Source organism: Poromitra crassiceps (assembly GCF_964638095.1).
Source record: "Poromitra crassiceps genome assembly, chromosome: 10".
In the NCBI taxonomy this organism is placed as follows: domain Eukaryota; kingdom Metazoa; phylum Chordata; class Actinopteri; order Beryciformes; family Melamphaidae; genus Poromitra; species Poromitra crassiceps.
Window position 1 is genome coordinate 47,569,349 of NC_139631.1, and position 21,309 is coordinate 47,590,657.

Below are 21,309 nucleotides of genomic sequence, written 5' to 3' on the forward strand. Positions count from 1 at the left end.
TACAAAAAAAATCGGTATACCGGTTCGATCCGGTTTAGACGGCAATATCGAACCGGTTTTAAAATTTTCAAACCGACCCAGCCCTACAGCCTGGTCAACCTGAACATACAGCAAAGACTACAGCCTGGTCAACCTGAACATACAGCAAAGACTACAGCCTGGTCAACCTGAACACACAGCAAAGACTACAGCCTGGTCAACCTGAACACATCACAAAGACTACAGCCTGGTCAACCTGAACACACCACAAAGACTACAGCCTGGTCAACCTGAACACACAGCAAAGACTACAGCCTGGTCAACCTGAACACACAGCAAAGACTACAGCCTGGTCAACCTGAACACACCACAAAGACTACAGCCTGGTCAACCTGAACACACCACAAAGACTACAGCCTGGTCAACCCGAACACACAGCAAAGACTACAGCCTGGTCAACCTGAACACACAGCAAAGACTACAGCCTGGTCAATCTGAACACATCACAAAGACTACAGCCTGGTCAACCTGAACACACCACAAAGACTACAGCCTGGTCAACCTGAACACATCACAAAGACTACAGCCTGGTCAACCTGAACACATCACAAAGACTACAGCCTGGTCAACCTGAACACATCACAAAGACTACAGCCTGGTCAACCTGAACACACAGCAAAGACTACAGCCTGGTCAACCTGAACACAGCACAAAGACTACAGCCTGGTCAACCTGAACACACAGCAAAGACTACAGCCTGGTCAACCTGAACACACAGCAAAGACTACAGCCTGGTCAACCTGAACACACAGCAAAGACTACAGCCTGGTCAACCTGAACACAGCACAAAGACTACAGCTTGGTCAACCTGAACACACAGCAAAGACTACAGCCTGGTCAACCTGAACACATCACAAAGACTACAGCCTGGTCAACCTGAACACATCACAAAGACTACAGCCTGGTCAACCTGAACACACCACAAAGACTACAGCCTGGTCAACCTGAACACATCACAAAGACTACAGCTACTGCAGGTTTAGAGGAATAACTAATTTTAAATTAACAGTTGTGTTGTCATTATTCAGTCTTAACACTTTCAGTGCCACGGCCCTTGGGCAAAAGGTTGCTTGCTGTGCCACATAGGCCGCAATGCATTTTAAAACAGTCATATAATTTCTTTAATAATTACTATGTAAACACTGAACACGCACAAATAACGATGAGACTCTCTTCTATCACCTGCAAAAAAAAGTTTATTGATCCCATTTTCCGTTCTTTAGTTATGAGCCGGAGAAGATAGCTTGATCGAACGAAAAACAGAGCTTTTTTTCTACGAGCTGAGATAATGAGCCTTTTGTGAAATTAAACATTTCAAGCACATCACTGACTCTGAAGCTAATTTTCTGATGTAGTCACACCTCAAAAATAATTTCCTTCAATAAAACAGTGAAGGCAAGGGAATTTTGTTTGGAAGAATAATATTTTTAGCTGAAACCAGCAGCGCTGGCGCCTGCATGCGCTGCTGGTTGCAGCTTCTTGCTGATCTTTTGCTGCTGGTGGGCATCGGATATTCTGGCTTGCGTTTGCCAACCCTGTCCTGCTGTCTGGGTCTGTGTTGTGTACTTGGCTCTGCGTGCCCACCTCCCCCCCTCCTCCTCCCCCCCCCCCCCCCCCCCCCCCCCCCCCGTTGTGGGAGGAGTGTCTCTCTGCTCTGCTGTTTTCTCGTTTTCCCTGCCTGTGCTCAGCACTGAAAAAGTCAGCTAGATCCTGCTTTTTTACAGCCGCGTGTACCAGCTCCCATGCTTCGAGTTGAGAATAATAACAAATCCACGGCTGATCATGTGTTGCAGCGGACACGGAGGCTGTTGCAGCGGACATCGAGGTGCTCAATTGTGATAGCAGATTGGCTGCTGCAGGGGCACAGCTAAACGTTGCTTCAATGAAGCCGCTGCATACGGACGGATGCGATGCGATTTCCTTCCCCCCAATGACTTCTTCTGTGTGTTTCACTCCACGTTCTCTCATCTGGAGAGCGCTGTCGCCACCTAAGGGTTCTGTAAAATAGGTTAGACACATTCAATACCTCTGAATATTGTAAGAGGCGATGTAAGAGGCATAGATCGACACCCCCCCGTCAAAAAAAAAAAATCGAGTTATGACGCCATTTGGCGTCGCTGGCACTGTACGGTAAATTTCTAATGACGCCATATGGCGTCGCTGGCACTGAATGTGTTAAACACCAATATTTGATCCTTTTCTCACTCACTCCTATGTCACCACCTGCTCTCCCTGCAGGGCTTGAAATTAGCTTTTTTGGCCACCTGCCAATATGGCTGCTAGAAGTTACCAGCCAATTAGAATTTCCACTAGTCACACGAACAAAAATGCACTCTTGAAGCTAAATAAATCCAAAACCAACAAGTTAATTATTTACATTTTTACTTCAATGTAGAACAGTCATTTCTTACACATGAGATTACTTTTTAGCCTTTTAGTCATAAAGATTATTGAAAGATATTCCATATTCCAGACTGAAATGTTATAACAGAAGTGGGGTATTGGGTAGAATGACATGAACATTTGGACACTTATTCACTGGGTATCTTGTATGGTGTATAAAGTAACCGGTAGGCCAGAGGCCAGTAGGCGGAGAAATATCGGTATCGGGTGCCGACCGATATTGGCACTAATTCACGGATCGGATCTGAATCGGGGGGGGAAAAAACGTTTTTCACCACCGTACAATCACCTCCTGGCCTCCTCCAGCATCCTGAGGAGATCGACTCAGAAACATCCTCTGAAATCTCATAAGCAGCCAAATATCACCTCAACACAACAGGTCATAAAAACACATCTTTGAAGGTGATGAAAGAGCGTCCGTTTATTTGTCCATATCGCCCGGCGCCAGGGTAGGAAATTAACTTTTTTAAACAAGGGCTATTTTTGCCCATGTGAAATACATTTCCGGGGCATTTTGGATCATTTCCAGGGCAATTTTATCAAATGTTGGGAAATACCTTAGTTGCACCTATGTAGCCTGACAGACCAATCAATGACTTTTATCCAAGCATATTTTATTTCTAAAAGTTCATAAACAATCACAGTTAAAGATCCTTATTTCCTATCTCAACAACACTTTTGATGGTCTGTCATGTTATTAATGTACTTGGCAAAAACATGAGTGAACTAGCTGGCCAGCTAGCTTGTGCTGCCTGTCACTGAGGTCAATAACTCTAGTAGGAGGAGGGGCAGGGGTTGTACGGATGCCTAGCTGGCCATGTTCGAGTCACGCTTTGCAAGAATAATGTTAAAATACAGAAAGTATTAAACTCTTTATTTTATGGGGGCATTTAAAAGCCCCCGTCACCCCAATTCCAAGAGCAACTAGATTATTTTAGGGGCATTTTGCCCCGAGCCCCCGCTAATTTCCTACCCTGCCCAGCACTATATTATCTATTGTTTACCTCCATATCTGACGTGGATATGGAAGTTAGTAAACAAGGGGATGCAACACCCCCCCCCCCACCCCCAACACACACACACACACACACACACACACACAGAGCCGTAGTTCTTGGACACTGGAGGGTGTGAAGGATATTGAGCGAAGGACATTTCCTAGAGGGTTTCCCCTTCTGTAGCCAAGAATATCACTGAGGCTATTGTTAATATGCTGAGGGAAACAACTCTCTCTCACACACACACACACACACACACACACAGACACACACACAGACACACACGCACACACACACGCACGCACGCACACACACACACACACACACACACACACAGACACACACACACACATACACAGACACACACACACACACACACACACACGCACACACACACACAGACACACACACACACAGACACACACACACGCAAACACACACACACACACACACACACACAATCACAGATAGGGGGGGGGAGACAGAGGGAGGGAGAGATTGACAGCAAGCTACAGGGAGAGAGAGGAGGGGGGGGGAGAGAGAGGAGGGGGGGGAGAAAGGAGGGGGGGGGGAGAAAGAGAGACCTGGCAGCAAGGTTAGTGTCAGCCAGGGAAGTGCTCTTTAGAAAGGCACCTGTGCAGAATCATCCTCAGTATTAAACACACCGGTAGAGTTCCGTGTGCATCATTGACTGTATTATCATAACGATGTGATATCATCACGGCCTAATGAACGTGTAATTACCCCACATGCTAAAGAGACCTGCTCAGGTGTACCAGCAGCAGACACACAGCACAGCATCACTCAGACGTTCTTACCTGTTTTTCCAGCATGATCATTCTCTCCGTATCATGACCTTCATGGAGACGTGTGAATCCACAGAGTTCAGCTTTAGATCTGCTCTGCAAACAGCATCTTCTTCATTAGGATTAGCAAGACAATTAATATTTAATAGAAAATAAATGAGAAATCACGGATGCTAACGGCGGGCGGGCGGCTAGCAGGCAGCTATTGTGCTTCTTTCTGCTTGAGGGAATGTCCTCTGACTCCAGCATGTCACGGCATTAAAAAAACATTGCTGTTGTTTATTCGGGGGGAAACATCCGGGGAGGAAAAAACAAGCAAGCTAACCGAGCTAGCTAGCGTTAGCCAGCTCAGCGATCATCCAAAAATGTTATTTGTCTCCTGCCTTCATCATTGTTGCTTCCCTTCCCGAAATAAAACGCGAGGGATGATCGTCTCCGTGCAGGAAGATCCTGAAAATCCGTTTTTCGACCTCATCCCCGTTCATCCGCGAGTCGGGCTGATGTGGAGATTTGATCACTGGAACATTGATGCTTAATGGATGCTGCTGGCTGGCTGGCTGGGTATCCTCCTCCTCCTCCTCCTCTGCCTTCACCAAGCAAGACGCTGCTGCTGCTGCTGCTGCTGCTGCGGGCGGAGGAAAAAAGGTCCACGCCACGGCTTCAATCAGAACACCGACGGCCTTGAACGCAGCACGGCTGGGATTTTTTGTTTGTTTGTTTTGTTTGTTTGTTTGTATATATATACAAACATATACAAACACACACACACACACACACACACACACACACACACACACACACACACACACACACACACACACACACACGCACAAGCAAATATCTGACCATAGACCATGACCATATATATATATATATATATATATATATATATATATATATATATATATATATATATATATATATATAGAAAGCGACAAAATACAGAGGAAGGGGGGAAATCAAGTATGAGTCAGTCATAACATAATCTTGGATAAAAGAGGGTCTTAAGGGAATTATAACCTTCAAGGATTCCTTTGAAAATACACGATTTTTATTATTAAAACAAGAGGTTTGACATGTCTCTTTCACAAATCTTTTTTGAAATATTTTAATTTGAGGGCACTTTTCAGAAACCTTTCTAATGACATTAATAAAGATGAGTTAGTGGCTATTTATTTTTTATTTGTTAAAGGTAGTCATACAACATCATGGCAACGATGAACATCGTTATATTCTTAACATGCAAGGCACATTAATATAAATAAAATACAACATATATGATAAATAAAAAAGTAAAGGAGGACCCTGGAGCACTTGAAAGTGATTTTAATAAGGTGCAGTGACTAACGTTTCGAGAGGCAAACCTAAATAAAAACTAAAGTATAAATCAATTAAACCAATTTTATGCTAGAGGTCCTCAAAGATTTTCAGATCTTCATAAGCTTTGAGGAGAGACTTTGCATGTTTTCTTCTTATTAGTTTTAAGGCACGGAGATGTCTACAAGGTCCTTTTTAAAGACAGATAAAAGGGGGTTCACTTTAATTCCTCCATAGGCTACATGGATGATTTTTTTTTGCCATGAGTATCAGGTTGTTCAATGCCAAGTTGCTTTTACTGTCCTCCAGATTTATCCCAAACAAAATGTTCTCTCTTGTGAGAGGAGCAAGTGGTTGGATGGCAGCCAATCATGTAAATCTTCCCAGAGAGTCACACTGTAGGCCTATATACAATTGACATGTGATCTGTTTCCATTTCAGTGTGAGTAGCTATTTGCCATAAGGAAATAATAAATTGCATCATTTTGTGTGACTGATTAGAAACAACACCTCTTGTCGACCAGTTTAGCCCAAAATGCATTCGTAATTGTGACTAAAAATAACCATTCTGTAGTTTGCATATGTATGTATATATATAATTATTATTATTATATACTATTATTATTATATATATATATATATATATATTATTATTATTATATACTATTATTATTATTATTATTATTATAGTATTATTATATATTATATATATATTGTGTGTGTGTGTGTGTGTGTGTGTGTGTGTGTGTGTGTGTGTGTGTGTGTGTGTGTGTGTGTGTGTGTGTGTGTGTGTGTGTGTGTGTGTGTGTGTGTGTGTGTACCCTATGTGTGTGCGTGTAGCCTATGTGTACATATATAGGCTACATAGATGTAGGCTACATATAACCATAGTAAATTACAACAGTGTAGTAAAAAAAGAAAAAGAATAAGTTCATGACAGACAGTGAATAAAACACAGAGAAGACTGTGGATATACACACATTTATTAACCTAAATGACACAAAGACCTACTACATCAGATACCTGAATGGCAAATATCAACATTGTCATTGAAGTCCTCGGAGAGCACAGGAGACGCTCTTGAACGCACCCCGTGCGCCCTGCCTCCCTCCCTCCCAATCTCTCGCGAGACATTGTGGGAGTTTGTAAAGCAGCAAGATGGCGGCCGCCTGTGCTAGAGCTTGGCTGGGTAAGGTCGGCTGGTTCGTGTCGGAGTCTCCGGCGTGCCGTCGCCTGCTGCACAGGCCGTTCGGCACCGGTCCCGGCGGGGCGCGGCTGCAGGCCCGGGGCAGCGGGGGCAGGCTGCTGGGCGGCGCGGTGCTGCTGGGAGGAGGACTAGGGCTGTACCAGGCTCTGAAGCTCTGTACGCAGCATCACAGCCTCGCTGCCCAGGAGCACGACCAACACCAGCAGCAGGTCATCTACCACTTTACTACGACTTAATTTACATCAAACATGAATTAATTACTCATTAATAGTTAGTGCCATGGGGTTTTAAAGATGACATAAAACATTGGATCATCATGACTGGTTCATTTTGCCTTTTTCACCTCAGACAAGACTGGTATCCAGCCCCTGGTGCTGCTGGGGGGCTACTAGATACCAGGCTACAGAACACTGCTTTCAAGTCTCAAATGTACCTAGATTTGCTAGAAAGATGAACAACATTTCAGCTTTTCGCCAATAGGGTGCTGCCTGCTACACTAGATGACGTCACTAGGTTGACTGTACAGTACAGTAGTGAAGATTTTGAACGTTTTGGTGAATTAAAACAACCACAATCCAAGTCAAACATAATAAGCATAATATTGCTGTGAGCCTGTTACTTAGAATTCAAAATCCTTACTACCAACACTTAACTATGTCTGTACTCTACTACTGTACTCCAGTACTGTACTGTACTGTCAACCTCATGACATCATCTAGCAGCGCCCTAGCTGGTGAAAAGTAGAAATGTTCATCTTTCTAGCAAAGCTAGGTACATTTCAGACTTGAAAGCAGTGTCCTGTCTAGCCTTAAGCCCCATAATGTTCCGCTATGTCCGCTAACACGTATACTATAGACGCTTTTAATTTGACAACATAAACATTCAAAATTGCCCCTAGCTTACTTCCCGTTGCAATGTTTGCTAATACAATAGCTGACAGGAAATAAGCTAGGGTTCAAACTGTTCCCATAGCAACCCAATTCTGTGAAAACCGTCTATACGGTATTTCACTCTGTACATCCCCACCCTTAAAGCATGGCCAAATAAATAGTATGTTTAGTAAATGTACTATGGCCCTTCATACTTCACAAGAACAATATTGCTTGAAACTGAACTATGAGAAGTTTACACAAGGATCGTCCATTAGGCATATTGCGCAACATATCATGGGCACGGTATTACAGGGAAAGCTTATGGTAGGATAACGTGGTTGCTTGATAACATCCCTAAATGGGATGAACACTGGTTTGATCATTTAACGTCATCTTGAAAAATACCTTTTATAATGATCTGTTGTGATACTGATTTGAACCACATCACCCTGTCCTACCTGCCAGTGATTAGTGATCTTTGTGTGTTATACTCAGGCCTCAGCAGCAGGGGGCGTGGCGCTGACTCTGTACCAGTACAAGACCTGTCCGTTCTGCAGCAAGGTGCGGGCCTTCCTGGACTACCACGGCCTGCCCTACCACGTGGTGGAGGTCAACCCCGTCATGAGGCAGGAGATCAAGTGGTCCACCTACAGAAAGGTCCCCATCCTCATGGTGGATGAAGAAGTGGTAAGCACCACCCAATAGAGGACTGCAGCCTATCTCATTGTTTTTATTTCCTCTCATCAGTAAAATAACATACACAATATAGACCTTATTCGATTGACGTAACTCACGTACGGGCACGCCCACCGCTGCCATGATGTTGACATAGCGCTGCAGCTCTCAAGTGACAGCCTATGTAAGAGCAGAGTTTATAGGAAGCTAGCCGCCGTTAGCGTTACCTGTATCGTTCCTGTTGTGTTCGGATGGTGACCTTAGATACATGACATTACATACATCATCTGCTAGATGATGTCAGACCATACATGGCTGTATGACAGCAATAAAGTCCCCGTGGTTTGTTTCTATCTCTACCGTCCACAGACGTGAAGGGAGCGAGACTGAGGATACGTCAGCAGCACAGGAGATGTGTGGATAGTTAGGAGAGACAGGTGAAACTTTCTGACAGCTCCTCACAGCAAAGTCTGTTCACCTAATTTTTTTCTTGTGTTTATTATTACAGGCATTAACAGCAGCATACAAACAATAACTCTGTTTTTTTTTATTGCTATCATCACCATCGCTATTTTGTAATGGAACAGAGACGACAATAAGACTGTTTAGTTGTCAGCTGCAGCGCTGTGTGCGTGCCCGACAGTATGTCAACAATATGGTGGCGTCCAGGGTTAGTGAATAAGGTCTATACCGGACGACAATAACAGAATGAAAGCTCCGGTCCTACTGTGGAATACAGAGAGTTATCTGGTGGCGATAGGCTTAATCAACATTGTGGGAACTTATTTGACAATGACTTAAATGTAACAAATGTTCATTTCTATGTAAAAGTTACATATTCTAGCTTTAAGTAATACGTCTTTCTTACTTTTGGCTCTCTGTTCCTCAGCAACTAAATGACTCATCTGTCATCATCAGCTCCCTGAAGACTTACTTAGTCAGCAAGTAAGTTTGTGATCATACTTCAGGTGATACTATTAGTGTGTTGTTGTTGTTTTCCACAATTGTCTTGAATATACAATATATGTATATATATATATATATTTAGCCCGTCAAAAGTTTGGATACTCACATTTTTCTTTATTATTACGATTTTCTACATTTTACAATAACAGTAAAGACATCAAACTATGAAAATAACACACATGTAATTATGCACACGACCAAAAAAGTGTGAAGCAAATCCAAACTATCTTATATTTGACATTCTTTAAAGCAGTGTTAATTTCGTAGACGAAAACTGTGACGAAAAATGTTCGTCGACTACCTATTTTCATCGACGGAAACTAGACGTTGACTAAATAAAAACAAAGTTGCGATGACAAAAACTATGAGGAAATCTATTGACATTTTCGCCAACAAATAAGAACTACACTAGAATGTTCGGGAGGGACGAATTGGGAAGAGATCCAATCAGAAGAGAAGAAGAAGAAGTTAAACAGTTAAATACTGTATGTGTCTGTATGGCACGTTCAAACCTTAATACCATTCCATGATAACAGATTAATAGAACTTTCCAATGAATTTGGAAATTCTAAAGAAACAATAGTTGCGTTTTCTTTTGACTGAGAGGTGAGACTAAGGGCGTTTTCACACCTACCTCGTTTGGTCCGGACTTTCGGACTTTTCACTTTGATCCGAAACAAAATGACAGGTGTGAAACCTCCCCTGGTTCAGTTCGTTTGCAGTGTGAAAGCATTTCTGGGATAGTTTGATCTTTCGGACCAAATACAGGAAGTTTCACAAGGCTATTGTCAGAGGAATGATGAAAAATGAGCCACGGTAGCACATGGTGGGAGGAGGAGAGCACGTTTTGAATTGAAATATGGTTTTATGTTATAAAAAGTCAACTGGGAAACATTCTCCTCTCTCGATGACACAGAGGCTTCATCAGCAGATAAGAATCAAGTCCTGTTTCCGTTTTTCTTCTGTGGATTGATTTTGATGCCTAACTATTTTTTTATTTCTGTTTCTGAAAAGAAAATAGAATGACAAAAAAAACATGGACCATGTGGCTGTGATAAGGCAACTTTTGCAATGTAGTAAAATCAAACATTTTAAGAGCTCAGGGAAATGTCCGGCCCCCGGGCCCTTAGCTTTCTGACAATGTGGCCCCCTGAACAATATAGTTGAATAGCCCTGTTATAGACTATAGCCTAGTCATGAAATGAGTGGTGTGAGTCAACCTCCAAAACGCTAGTGTTTCATATGACAAAGGAAATACCTCACCCCCCTCCCGATACCAACAAACCCATACAAAAAAAATCACATTCACAACAAGCCAACAGACGCACGCATGATCTAATCAATGTCAAGTATACAGTAAGGAGACGCAGTCCACGCAGGTTTGTCATGTAAAGCCCTTTGGTCCGCTCGCATAATTGCAGTGTGAAAGCAAACCTAACTGGACCAAATGTATAGAATGTAACAAAAACATGAATTTGGTGCGGACCTTGGTCCGGACTTTTAGGTGTGAAAGAGCCCTTAGTCGACTACTAAAACTTGTCTAAATAAAAACCGGACGAATTTGAATAATATGATAAAAACTAACCAGGACATTTGACACAGGACTAAGACTCTAAATGAATAAAATGGCAGAGAAAATTAACACTACTTTAAAGTAGCCGCCCTTTGCCTTGATAGAAAGGCAAAAGCTTTGGAAAGAGATTCAGTCACAGGATCAACTTCACTATTTATATATCGTCTGAGAAAGTCATTTCAAGCATTTACGCAGAAGAAGCCTTTAGATCAGAATGACTTTAAAGCCCAGGGCCGGTTGCACAAAGCACCTTAAGTTAAGATTTTCCTTTCCTTTTCCTTTTTCCTTTAAGGCGTCTATAAAATAAAATCAGTTGTACAAAACACCCTTTAAATCTTCTCCTTAACGTTAAACATTTTAAGGAAAATGTAAGCACAAGATTTAAGGGTGTTTTGTGCAGCCGATTTCATTTTATGCACACCTTAACTCGGACCCTAAGGAAAATCTCAACTTAAGGTGCTTTGTGCAACCGGCCCCAGGCCACACCAATCAAACATTCTACAACAAACACAGATGTTTGTTTGGTGTGGCATGGTGGTCTGTCCTTGTTTGGAGATGTTTGGTGTGCCATGGCGGTATGTCCTTGTTTGGAGATGTTTGGTGTGCCATGGCTGTCTGTCCTTGTTTGGAGATGTTTGGTGTGCCATGGCTGTCTGTCCTTGTTTGGAGATGTTTGGTGTGCCATGGCGGTCTGTCCTTGTTTGGAGATGTGTGGTCAGATTCACATGTTCAAACCTTGTTTGTCTTGGATCATGTTTGATTGGTGTGCCATGGTTTCTAGCGATTGAAAAATACAGAACATTGACTCAGGTGTGTCATGTGACCGTGTGACCATGTGACCTGCAGCAGGGAGAGGAGCATGGTGGAGATCGTGAGCTGCTATCCGGAGATGAAGTCAGTGAACGACAGCGGGAAGGAAGTGACGGAGTACAACAACAAGTACTGGCTGATGCTGACCCAGAACCAGACACAGCTGCTGTACCCAGAGAAAGACCGACAGAAGTACGGCCACTCGTGTCCATACATGCCAACGTTAGGCTGGGGAAAAGTGGGAGATTTTCTGCGGTATCAGGAAAAGGACCCCTAAAAGCTACCTAAGGGGAGACTTGTGGGTACCCATAGAACTAATTTTTATTTGGATATGTGCGGTGAGAGGTCAAGAGACCCCTTTGAAAATGGATTTTCCCCCTCACCAAAATGTGTCCTACATTTGGAGCGTTATTTAGCCCACTTCCCAACCAGGTAGCATGACAAGGAAGGTTGCTACCAATGGATGCCTTAGGTCAGGGGTGCCCAAACCAGAGCTACTTTCAAAAGATAAAACTAGTCGCAAGCTACTTCTTTTCTCCTTGTCCCTCCATGTACATATTTAGCACATTTTAACAGTATTATATTATTTAACATTATTTAATAATGTTATATTAAATCTTGTTGATACTAGTTAGCTATGCATGAGTGGGATTTAGTTATGCATTAAAAATACAAATAAATACAAAAATAATACATTTAGGATTTCTTTGGCGAGCTACTTAGGCTACGTTCACACAGCAAACCTTAGTTCTCGAATCTGATTTTTTGATCAGGTCAGATTTTTTTGTGTGGCTGTTCACACAGACTTTTTAAAAGTGGCCCATATCAGACTCCGGTGTGAACAGATCGCGGACCTGAAGTGACCCACATATGCAGAAGAACAACAATAACGTCACATGCAGCACACTGCTGTTCTACGTAAACCCGGAAGAAGACAGCGGTAAACATGGTGGTAGCTGACGATGTTGTTTCATCTGTTGTTTACGGTTTAATTTACAAGTTATTGTGCAGTGGAAGCCAGCGAACATGGGAGCAGATGATAGCGAGGAGGAGGAGGAGGAGAAAGAGAGCCAACATTTTAATGATGGATTTCTGTGGAGCAATAGCTGCTACTTCTTGCTAATACTTATAAGGTCTAAAACCTCACTGTCCCTCCACTGATTAGCTGCCTCGCAGCTGTCCTCCATGTTTGTAATCACAATCTGCCCGCTTCGTCCTCCCTCCTCCCGCCAGCACAGAATAGTGACGAATGTCGCTCTGGAATGACGAAAAAGTCACATTGAAGCATTAAGTCAGATATGGACCAGATGTCTGTTCACACTGGAGTCACATTCCAAAACATCAGATTCAAATCTGATGTTTTTCCACATTTGAAAGTAGCCCAGGTCGTCTTTAAAAAAGTCACTTTCAATGTGACTTGTACTGTTCACACAGTCATGAAAAAGACTGACCTGAGTCACTTAGGGGAGAAAAGATTAGATTCAAGCACTAAGGATGGCTGTGTGAACGTAGCCCGAGATCTACCGGTAGATAACAATCTACCTATTTGGCACCCCTGCCTTAGGTCATCTATTTTCATATGAGACCAGATTTTATTTTATTTAAAAATTGTAATAACAGAAAGTTCACTCTGGCTTTAAAGGTCAGCCTGCTGCAGCCTCTGAAATAGAGTAACGGGAGAAATTACCAATCGGAACCATAGCAGGAGAATGGGTTAAAAATAGAACCATCGCAGGAGAATGGGTTAAAAATAGAACCATAGCAGGATAATGGGTTAAAAATAGAACCATAGCAGCAGGAGAATGGGTTAAAAATAGGGAGACTCGAAAATCGGGAGTGTTAGCAGGTATGACCTGCTGCGGGCCAACCCACCATGATGATTATAGGATGGAGAGTCAACTTCAAAACATCATGTCCAATCTGAGAATGGATTCTACTAATAAGCAGAATTGGAGTCGACTCCTGTTGCAATCTCAACTCCAGACTCAAAACCATTTAATTTAAACACATTTATAATTAATTCATTCTGATTTTGGCCTGTCTATTTTAATCTGTGTTCGATTGCCTCGGTCTGATCCATTTCACAAGTTGGGAGGGAGAAATTAAAGGTTCCTCAGTTGAATGCCAACTAGTGTAGAACTCAAATTTGAAAAATAGAAACTGAAAAGTAAAAAAATAAAAATAAAAAAACTATACGAAGTAGTAGTTAGTTTGTGCGTAATCGCCAGTCCACTCGCAGTCAAAGGCCATGTTCACATTACAGGCAAATCCAATTAAAAGTCATTAATCATCATTATCTTGATTGGTTTCCCAAATCTGATTTGGGAGTGTGTCCGCACTGCCACAAATCTGATTTGGGCAAGTGTTCAAGTCGGATCTGTGTGTCCAGACCTCCATATGTGGTTTGCGACAAGTGACACAAATCAGACTTGGAGTGTCCAGACTCATAAAACCAATCTGGATAGAATCATTAATAGGTCATTAAAGTTCACAAATCAGATTTGGCCTCCTAGTCTGAACATGGCCAAATCTACAAGAGAAACTACTTGCATTATTGTTGGCAGTATTAGCAGTATAGTAGTAGTGGTAGTAGTTACTTAATTCGTTTTTTATTTACAACACTTCTCCTTAACAGTTACTAAGTGGTGCTGTTACATTTTTTTATTCAAATTTAAAAAAGCATTCATAATAATTAAGAGAAGTCTTACCCAGTGCTCATCAAAATTCAGAAAGTATTTTGGGCTCCCAGCAAACAAATTACCAACACTTGTGCAGCGTTGCTTTCTCAGTGAATACTGTGATGTAACTTGTACTTGGTGATTGTTTGTCATCTTCTCTCTCCATGCTCTCTGTTGCTTTTCAGGGAGGAGATGAAGTGGCGGAAGTGGGCAGATGATTGGCTCGTCCACCTCATATCTCCCAACGTCTACCGAACCACCGGCGAGGCCCTGGCTTCCTTCGATTACATCGTGCGCGAGGGCAAGTTTGGCACCTTCGAAGGCTTCTTTGCCAAATATGTTGGAGCTGCAGCCATGTTCATCATCGCCAAAAGGCTGAAGAATCGGTGGGTGACGAGTTCAAACCACATTGCGTTTGTGGGCCGTTTGCTGTAGTTGGATGGATTAACGAACAGCCACAGCTCTCTTGTTAGAGGACTGAGACTCTGCTGTTATTTCACACTTCAGAGGTCATTGTTCTCACCTGGACTCAGTCTCTAAACGTTTCCGTCCAAGTACCACTACGTACCAAACCAAATTTCCCAGGGAGCACTTCCACTGCGTATACCACCAACCCCCCCCCCACCGCCCCCCAATAAAATACAATATGTGATTTAACCATGCAATAGCAGCAGAAAGGCTAAATCACAATATAAGGCTACTAGCTGGTTAAAAACGGACACACACGGAGACACACACCTGCCAACATTAGGCTGTGAAAAAGACGACCCATTTGAAAATGTTTTTTTCCCCTCGCCAAAATATTTATTATTATTATTTTAATTATTTAGCTACCTTCCTGACAAACTAGCATGACATTGTTGGTACAAATCGATTCCTTAGGTCTTCTAGTTTCATGATACAGAAACTTCACTATATATATATGTATATATATATATATATATATATATATATATATATATATATATATATATAAAATATATATAAAATGTATATATATATATATATATATACATATATATATAAAATATATATAAAATGTATATATATGTATATGTATAAAATTATTATTTTGCAAATTATCTGGCGGAGCCCCGCGGACCACTGTTTGGGAACCAATGCTCTAAAGTCTAAACACTTCGCTCAACTAGAGACGAGGACACTCTCCCAGGTGTCCTCATTAAAACTGGGTGGAAACAATTAAATTAAAGAGTAAAAAAAACAGCATCGCAGAACCAATCCAACGTGTTTAGGGCGACCCTACATGCAGAAGGGGCGGTGACAAAACTAAAAAGTGAAATGTTCTATGCGCTATGATCTCTCGTGATTCTGAATATAGCTGAATCTCTTCGTTTGTCCAATCAAACTCTTTTTATAAGGATTTTACAGAACATCAATAGTAATGTTTCGAGCAGACTGCTCTTCCTCAGACAGGTCTGCAGTGTGCGAGCTGTTTTATTGTTTCACTGTGTTCCAGCCTCTCTCCAGCTCAGCAGCTGCCGGATTCGACCTGGATATGCGTGTTTTTAATTTTTCTGGAGTTCTGATAAACCCATCAGGACATGACTCGGGTGAAGGCAGCCTAATAATTGGCCAAACACATTTCTCCATTGTATTTATGGTATGCAAAGACCAGCTTCCAAACAGAGATCCTGGGAAAATGTTTATTTTAAACGACACGGGGCCCTATCTTCGCAAAAGTGGTAATTTAGCGTTTAACGCAGCGCACAATGCAAATTGGGGGCGTGCCACATGCCAAACAGGCGTTTCAGCGCAAAAATGTGGGGATAGATGGCGGCATCCTATCGTCGGCAGCGTGCAATTACTTTGCGCTAAGAGCTTTGAAAAGCACCTCTAGGCGCTAAAACACTCGCTGCGCTTGAGCGCACCATAATCTCCGCGCTGCGCAGCGCAGAAACGCCAGGACATCAAATTCTGCTGCTAAAATTGGGTAACCAGCAGATTATTCGGTGAGGCAATCAACTATAATTCACTGAGAAACTTTTATCACATCGCAAGGAGGGGTTATGGTAAATGAATTGAGAAAACTTGTACATGTAGCCAACTTGCAATAGGCTATTCACCTTCACCTGCTATCAACCCGGAAGGTCGTTGTCACCACAGCCGATCTGTCACAAGCTCTCTCCATCTCTCTCTGTCCTCAGTGGCAGCTCAGTGTTTCACGAGTTTTAATTGAGTCCACTGTAAATCCTCCAATCTTTTCTTTTGTCTCCGCCGTTTACCCGCTGCAAACATGTTTCTATTGTCCCACCCCAGTCAACAAAATAACCCGAATTGCATCAAAACACAGATGTTTTTAACAGGTATATGATGTGATGGTGTCATTATGAGATAGGGATAATATATACAGTCAATAGGCCTACACCTATCCAAATTACACATGGGGTGAATTACAGGATGCCTCACACAAACTATTACAGGGACTGCAAGACGGGAATCTGATTGATCTAACGCCCAGGCATTGCCAGGCCACACCTGTGAATAATTCTGGTGGTTAACACCGCCCAAATCCTGTTTGTGCCGTGCATAAATTATTTGGCACACCTCTAATCTGCGCTTGCACCCGTTGTTGTGATGAGTTATGCTCCCCCGCGAGTAATTGCATCCCCACCCATATTTTGGGGCTGTTTTAGCTTAAAAACAGGGAGGTCACATCTACCCAAACAATTATATCATTTTTAAACAGTTATGTTTCTGTATAAATCATTACAATATGCTCCCGTGAGGTGGGGATGCGTTTAGCTGCTGCCGGGCCGGGGTGCAAAACTCGGCATAACACCTGGACACCTGCGCGAGGCGGACTGCTATCGTTAAGTCACGCAAACAGGTGCGCAAGCGCAAATAGGGGATATCGCCTGTACCAAGATAGGGTCAACAGTCTTTTCCCTTGTGGCCTAAAATGTATGTAAAGTCTTATCTTTGTGACGCCTTGCAAAAACAACACATTTCCAGATGATTTCATTAGAATTTATTTGGGATAAACAAAGTAAAACATACATGTTAAAAAGTACTTCATGTATACTTGTGCTACCAAGAGGATAGCACAAGAAAGTATTAATCAAAACACTTATTTCCATTGTGGTCCTCGATGGAAACAAATAAACATTAAATCAACAGTCAACTACACATAGTAAAAACACAAAGAAGCAAATTGAAATATGGCAGCAAAACAGGATGCTATGATGATTCATTCAGGTCAGTGTTTTGATGGAAACGTGTGTGTTAACGTAGTTTCCTGTGTGTGTGTGTGTGTGTGTGTGTGTGTGTGTGTGTGTGTGTGTGTGTGTGTTGCAGACACAACCTGCAGGACGACGTGAGGCAGGACCTCTATAAGGCTGTGGACGACTGGGTGGCCGCCATCGGCAAGAAGAGGAAGTTCATGGGAGGAGATCAGCCCAACCTGGCTGACCTGGTGAGGAGGGAGGGGTGGTCTTCAGTCAGGATGCCTGTTTTCAATAGTAATGCTCTGTAGATGCTTGGTAGATTGTAGTCTCTCTGAGCTCTGTTTTAAATAGTAATGCTCTGTAGATGCTTGGTAGATTGTAGTCTCTCTGAGCTCTGTTTTAAATAGTAATGCTCTGTAGATGCTTGGTAGATTGTAGTCTCTCTGAGCTCTGTTTTAAATAGTAATGCTCTGTAGATGCTTGGTAGATTGTAGTCTCTCTGAGCTCTGTTTTAAATAGTAATGCTCTGTAGATGCTTGGTAGATTGTAGTCTCTCTGAGCTCTGTTTTAAATAGTAAGGTTCTGTAGATGCTTGGTAGATTGTAGTCTCTCTGAGCTCTGTTTTAAATAGTAATGCTCTGTAGATGCTTGGTAGATTGTAGTCTATTTGAGCTCTGTTTTAAATAGTAAGGCTCTGTAGATGCTTGGTAGATTGTAGTCTATTTGAGCTCTGTTTTAAATAGTAATGCTCTGTAGATGCTTGGTAGATTGTCGTCTCTCTGAGTTCTGCGTCTCGGCCCTCTTTGCAGGCGGTGTTCGGCGTGCTGCGGGTGATGGAGGGGCTGCAGGCGTTCCACGACATGATGGAGAACACCAAGGTGAAGCTGTGGTACCGCCGCATGGAGCAGGCCGCCACCAGTCACCAGGGGCGCCACTGAAGCCCAGCCGTTACCCGATGGTTACCGGGCCAACGCAGAGCGTTTCCAGCCTCCAGAGACTGAACCGGTAGACGTCACCAAGACAGCAACTGGCATCAAGAAGCAAGATCTCTGTCGTTTTTTTTGTTTTGTTCTCTTTTTCCCCCTTTTTTTGACGAGTGCTGGAAAGTTCAGACACTGCCAAACGCTTTAGGAACCATCATTACTGCCCCAATTGATTTCCTTGCTAAACACACATGAAGTTGAACATGCATTATGGTACTAGAGATGTTCCTAACTTCCTACTGACTCATTTCCCTGTCTGTTAAACGAAAAGTTTAATTTAGACTAGTCGACTAGTCTATAAGTAAGAATACACTCAGGACGCAGTCAAAATTGAGCACAATTTAGTCTGTAAGGTTAAAACGTCCGGAAAAATATGAAACCGTTAAATTTGCGTTAGCACTTTGCACTGTTTATTATGGCCATTGCACATTGCAAAACATGACAACTCACTCCGGCACCGTGTATTCGGGCTCAATAAGTCCATTAACTTTCGGAAACCTTTGCTTTCAACAAAGTCGAGTGAAAGAAGCATTTCTTGCGCTGATGAGCTGGTGCAGCTGCAGAGCTGCTGGTGTCATATCCAGTGTTGTGGGGTAACGCATTACAAAGTAACGCGTTACTGTAATCACATTACATTTGTCTGTATGAGTAGTGTAAGGCATTACAGTCCCTAAAACCAGTAATCATATTACAGTTACTAATCAAACACTTATGGCATTACTTGCATTACATAAGTTCTTCAATTATCTGCAGGATCAGGATTGAATCTGCAGAATTATGAAAAAACAAACATGCGGTGCTTTTTCATGCAATCAATTACGCAACACAACTAGATTGGATGGGCTGGAGGGACGGGGAGGAGTGTAGATTGGATGGGCTGGAGGGACGGGGAGGAGTGTAGATTGGATGGGCTGGAGGGACGGAGAGGAGTGAGATCGTGTGTATGTCCTTATAACGATAGGGTGCTGATATGGGCATATGTAAGGTTTCATGTTTGTTAACTGGCAATTAGGTGGCAATGCTTCTCCGGCGATGTTGCGGAGTAACGCAAAAGTAATGTAATGAGTAGTGTGATGAATTACTTTCTCCAGGGAGTAATTCAGTAAAGTAAGACATTACTAAAGTAATGTGTAATGTATAATATATTACTTTTTTGAGTAATGACCCCCAACAACACCTGTCCTATCTGGTCTTTGTTGTTATAGGAATAATCTATAATAAGCTCTAGTGATGCCGTCTAGTTCAGTCCTTCTGAACCTGCAGGTTGGGACCCCCCACTGGGTCACAAGATAATTCTGGGGGCGTTGTGGGATGATTGATAGGATGGGGGAAATATCCTGTTTAAAAATGTTAATGTATTTTTTTTTCTTTTTTTGTGGAAATTCTTTATTGTTTTCAGAATCTCTGCCTCCTGATAATGGAACAAATGAAATGACCTGAAAAGGATTCAACACTTTATGTTATGCAGCAGCATTGCTTTAGTTGTCAGCCAGTAAAACCCTACAGCATGTTGAAGATCAGTCACAATCTTCAAGATCAGTCAGAATCTTCAAATTCATGCAGGAAACGGTCTGGGAAAGATTTAAAGGAATATTTCTAATGTAGAATATGCAGGAACTTTGTGGAAACAGTTCATAATGGTTTCTTCATGATCTCATCTGTGCATCATTTATGTTCCATTTGATCTTCATTCTTCTGCACCTGATTGTTGTTTTAATGGCAGATGGCTCTTCCACACCACAAGAACTGTGCCTGCCACCCGTTTGGTGGATCATAGGCTATTTAGTTTACCTTCTCAGTTCAGTGTCTTGGGTTGTGAACATGATGCTGCCACCAGGTTATGGCTTTATTTATTTCACAATACTGTAATTCTCTCACTGTGTATTTTATGCAGGATTTGTCCGGCAGTGAGAAATCACATGGGTGAGATACAGTAAGTGTCTGGTGTTCTGTTGGGGTTCAAATAATGAAAATGAGATTAACCTGAACTTCCAGTCTGGAAGCACCAAACCGTAAATAAAGTAAGAAACCTTTGCTTGTGTGTTACTGCTGATGTTGCTGACATGACAATATCATGGTCACTCTACAAAGATACAACACATGTACACATTTATTCCATGTAGGGTGTCGGGGTACTAGTGCAGCGGTAGATTCTCTGGCCGCCAACACGAGGGTCGCAGGTTCGAGCCCTCGTGTTCCCTCTGGCTTGGTCGAGCGTCCATACAGGCACAATTGGCTGTGTCTGTGGGTGGGAATCCAGATTAAGGATAATATGAGTCCTGGTTGCTGCAGCCTGCAGTAGTGCTTCCTCTGGTCTGTAGCGTGATCCTCCCACATGCTACGTCCTGCCGATTAAACTCCTCGCTGTCAGGTGAAAAGCGGCTGGAGACTGCATATGTATTGGAGGAAGCATGTGGCAAGTCTACAACTTTACCCAGAGGGGGAGGGGAGCGCAACGACCAGGACAGCAGGGAGATTGATGATATTCAGAATACGTTGTTGAGTTTGGGTAATATTTTGGATTGCTGATTACAGTTCTGATGAGTTCACCTTTTTGTGCTATTATATCTTTCAAGACCTGGAACTGATTTTCCATGTTTCTGTCTAAACCTGCTGAAGAAGAACTTGGGGGGGGGGGGGGGGGGGGTGCCTCCCTTACAAAGAAGACAGAACACTTTACAAAACCCCATGAAACAAAAGGCCCAGAGATGCTCGACTCTGCTCTCCTGTTTAAAAACAACATGGCAGTAACGAATCAACGGCTCAAGTTATTAGGGAAGTGAAACCTGAACTCAAA

The 21,309-nt window shown here is 42.6% G+C and overlaps 1 protein-coding gene across 1 annotated transcript; it reads left to right on the forward strand.

Annotated features, from left to right (window-relative positions):
* Positions 1 to 6,721: 6,721 nt before the first annotated feature.
* On the forward strand, positions 6,722 to 20,508 carry ptgesl (prostaglandin E synthase 2-like; the record flags this gene model as incomplete). Its single annotated transcript, XM_083644912.1, has 7 exons — positions 6,722 to 6,979; positions 8,138 to 8,329; positions 9,207 to 9,262; positions 11,703 to 11,858; positions 14,530 to 14,730; positions 17,660 to 17,777; positions 18,339 to 20,508. The coding sequence occupies 7 exons, from the start codon at positions 6,722 to 6,724 to the stop codon at positions 18,465 to 18,467; spliced, it is 1,110 nt and encodes a 369-aa protein (XP_083501038.1). The 3' UTR covers positions 18,468 to 20,508.
* Between the last annotated feature and the right edge of the window lie 801 nt (positions 20,509 to 21,309).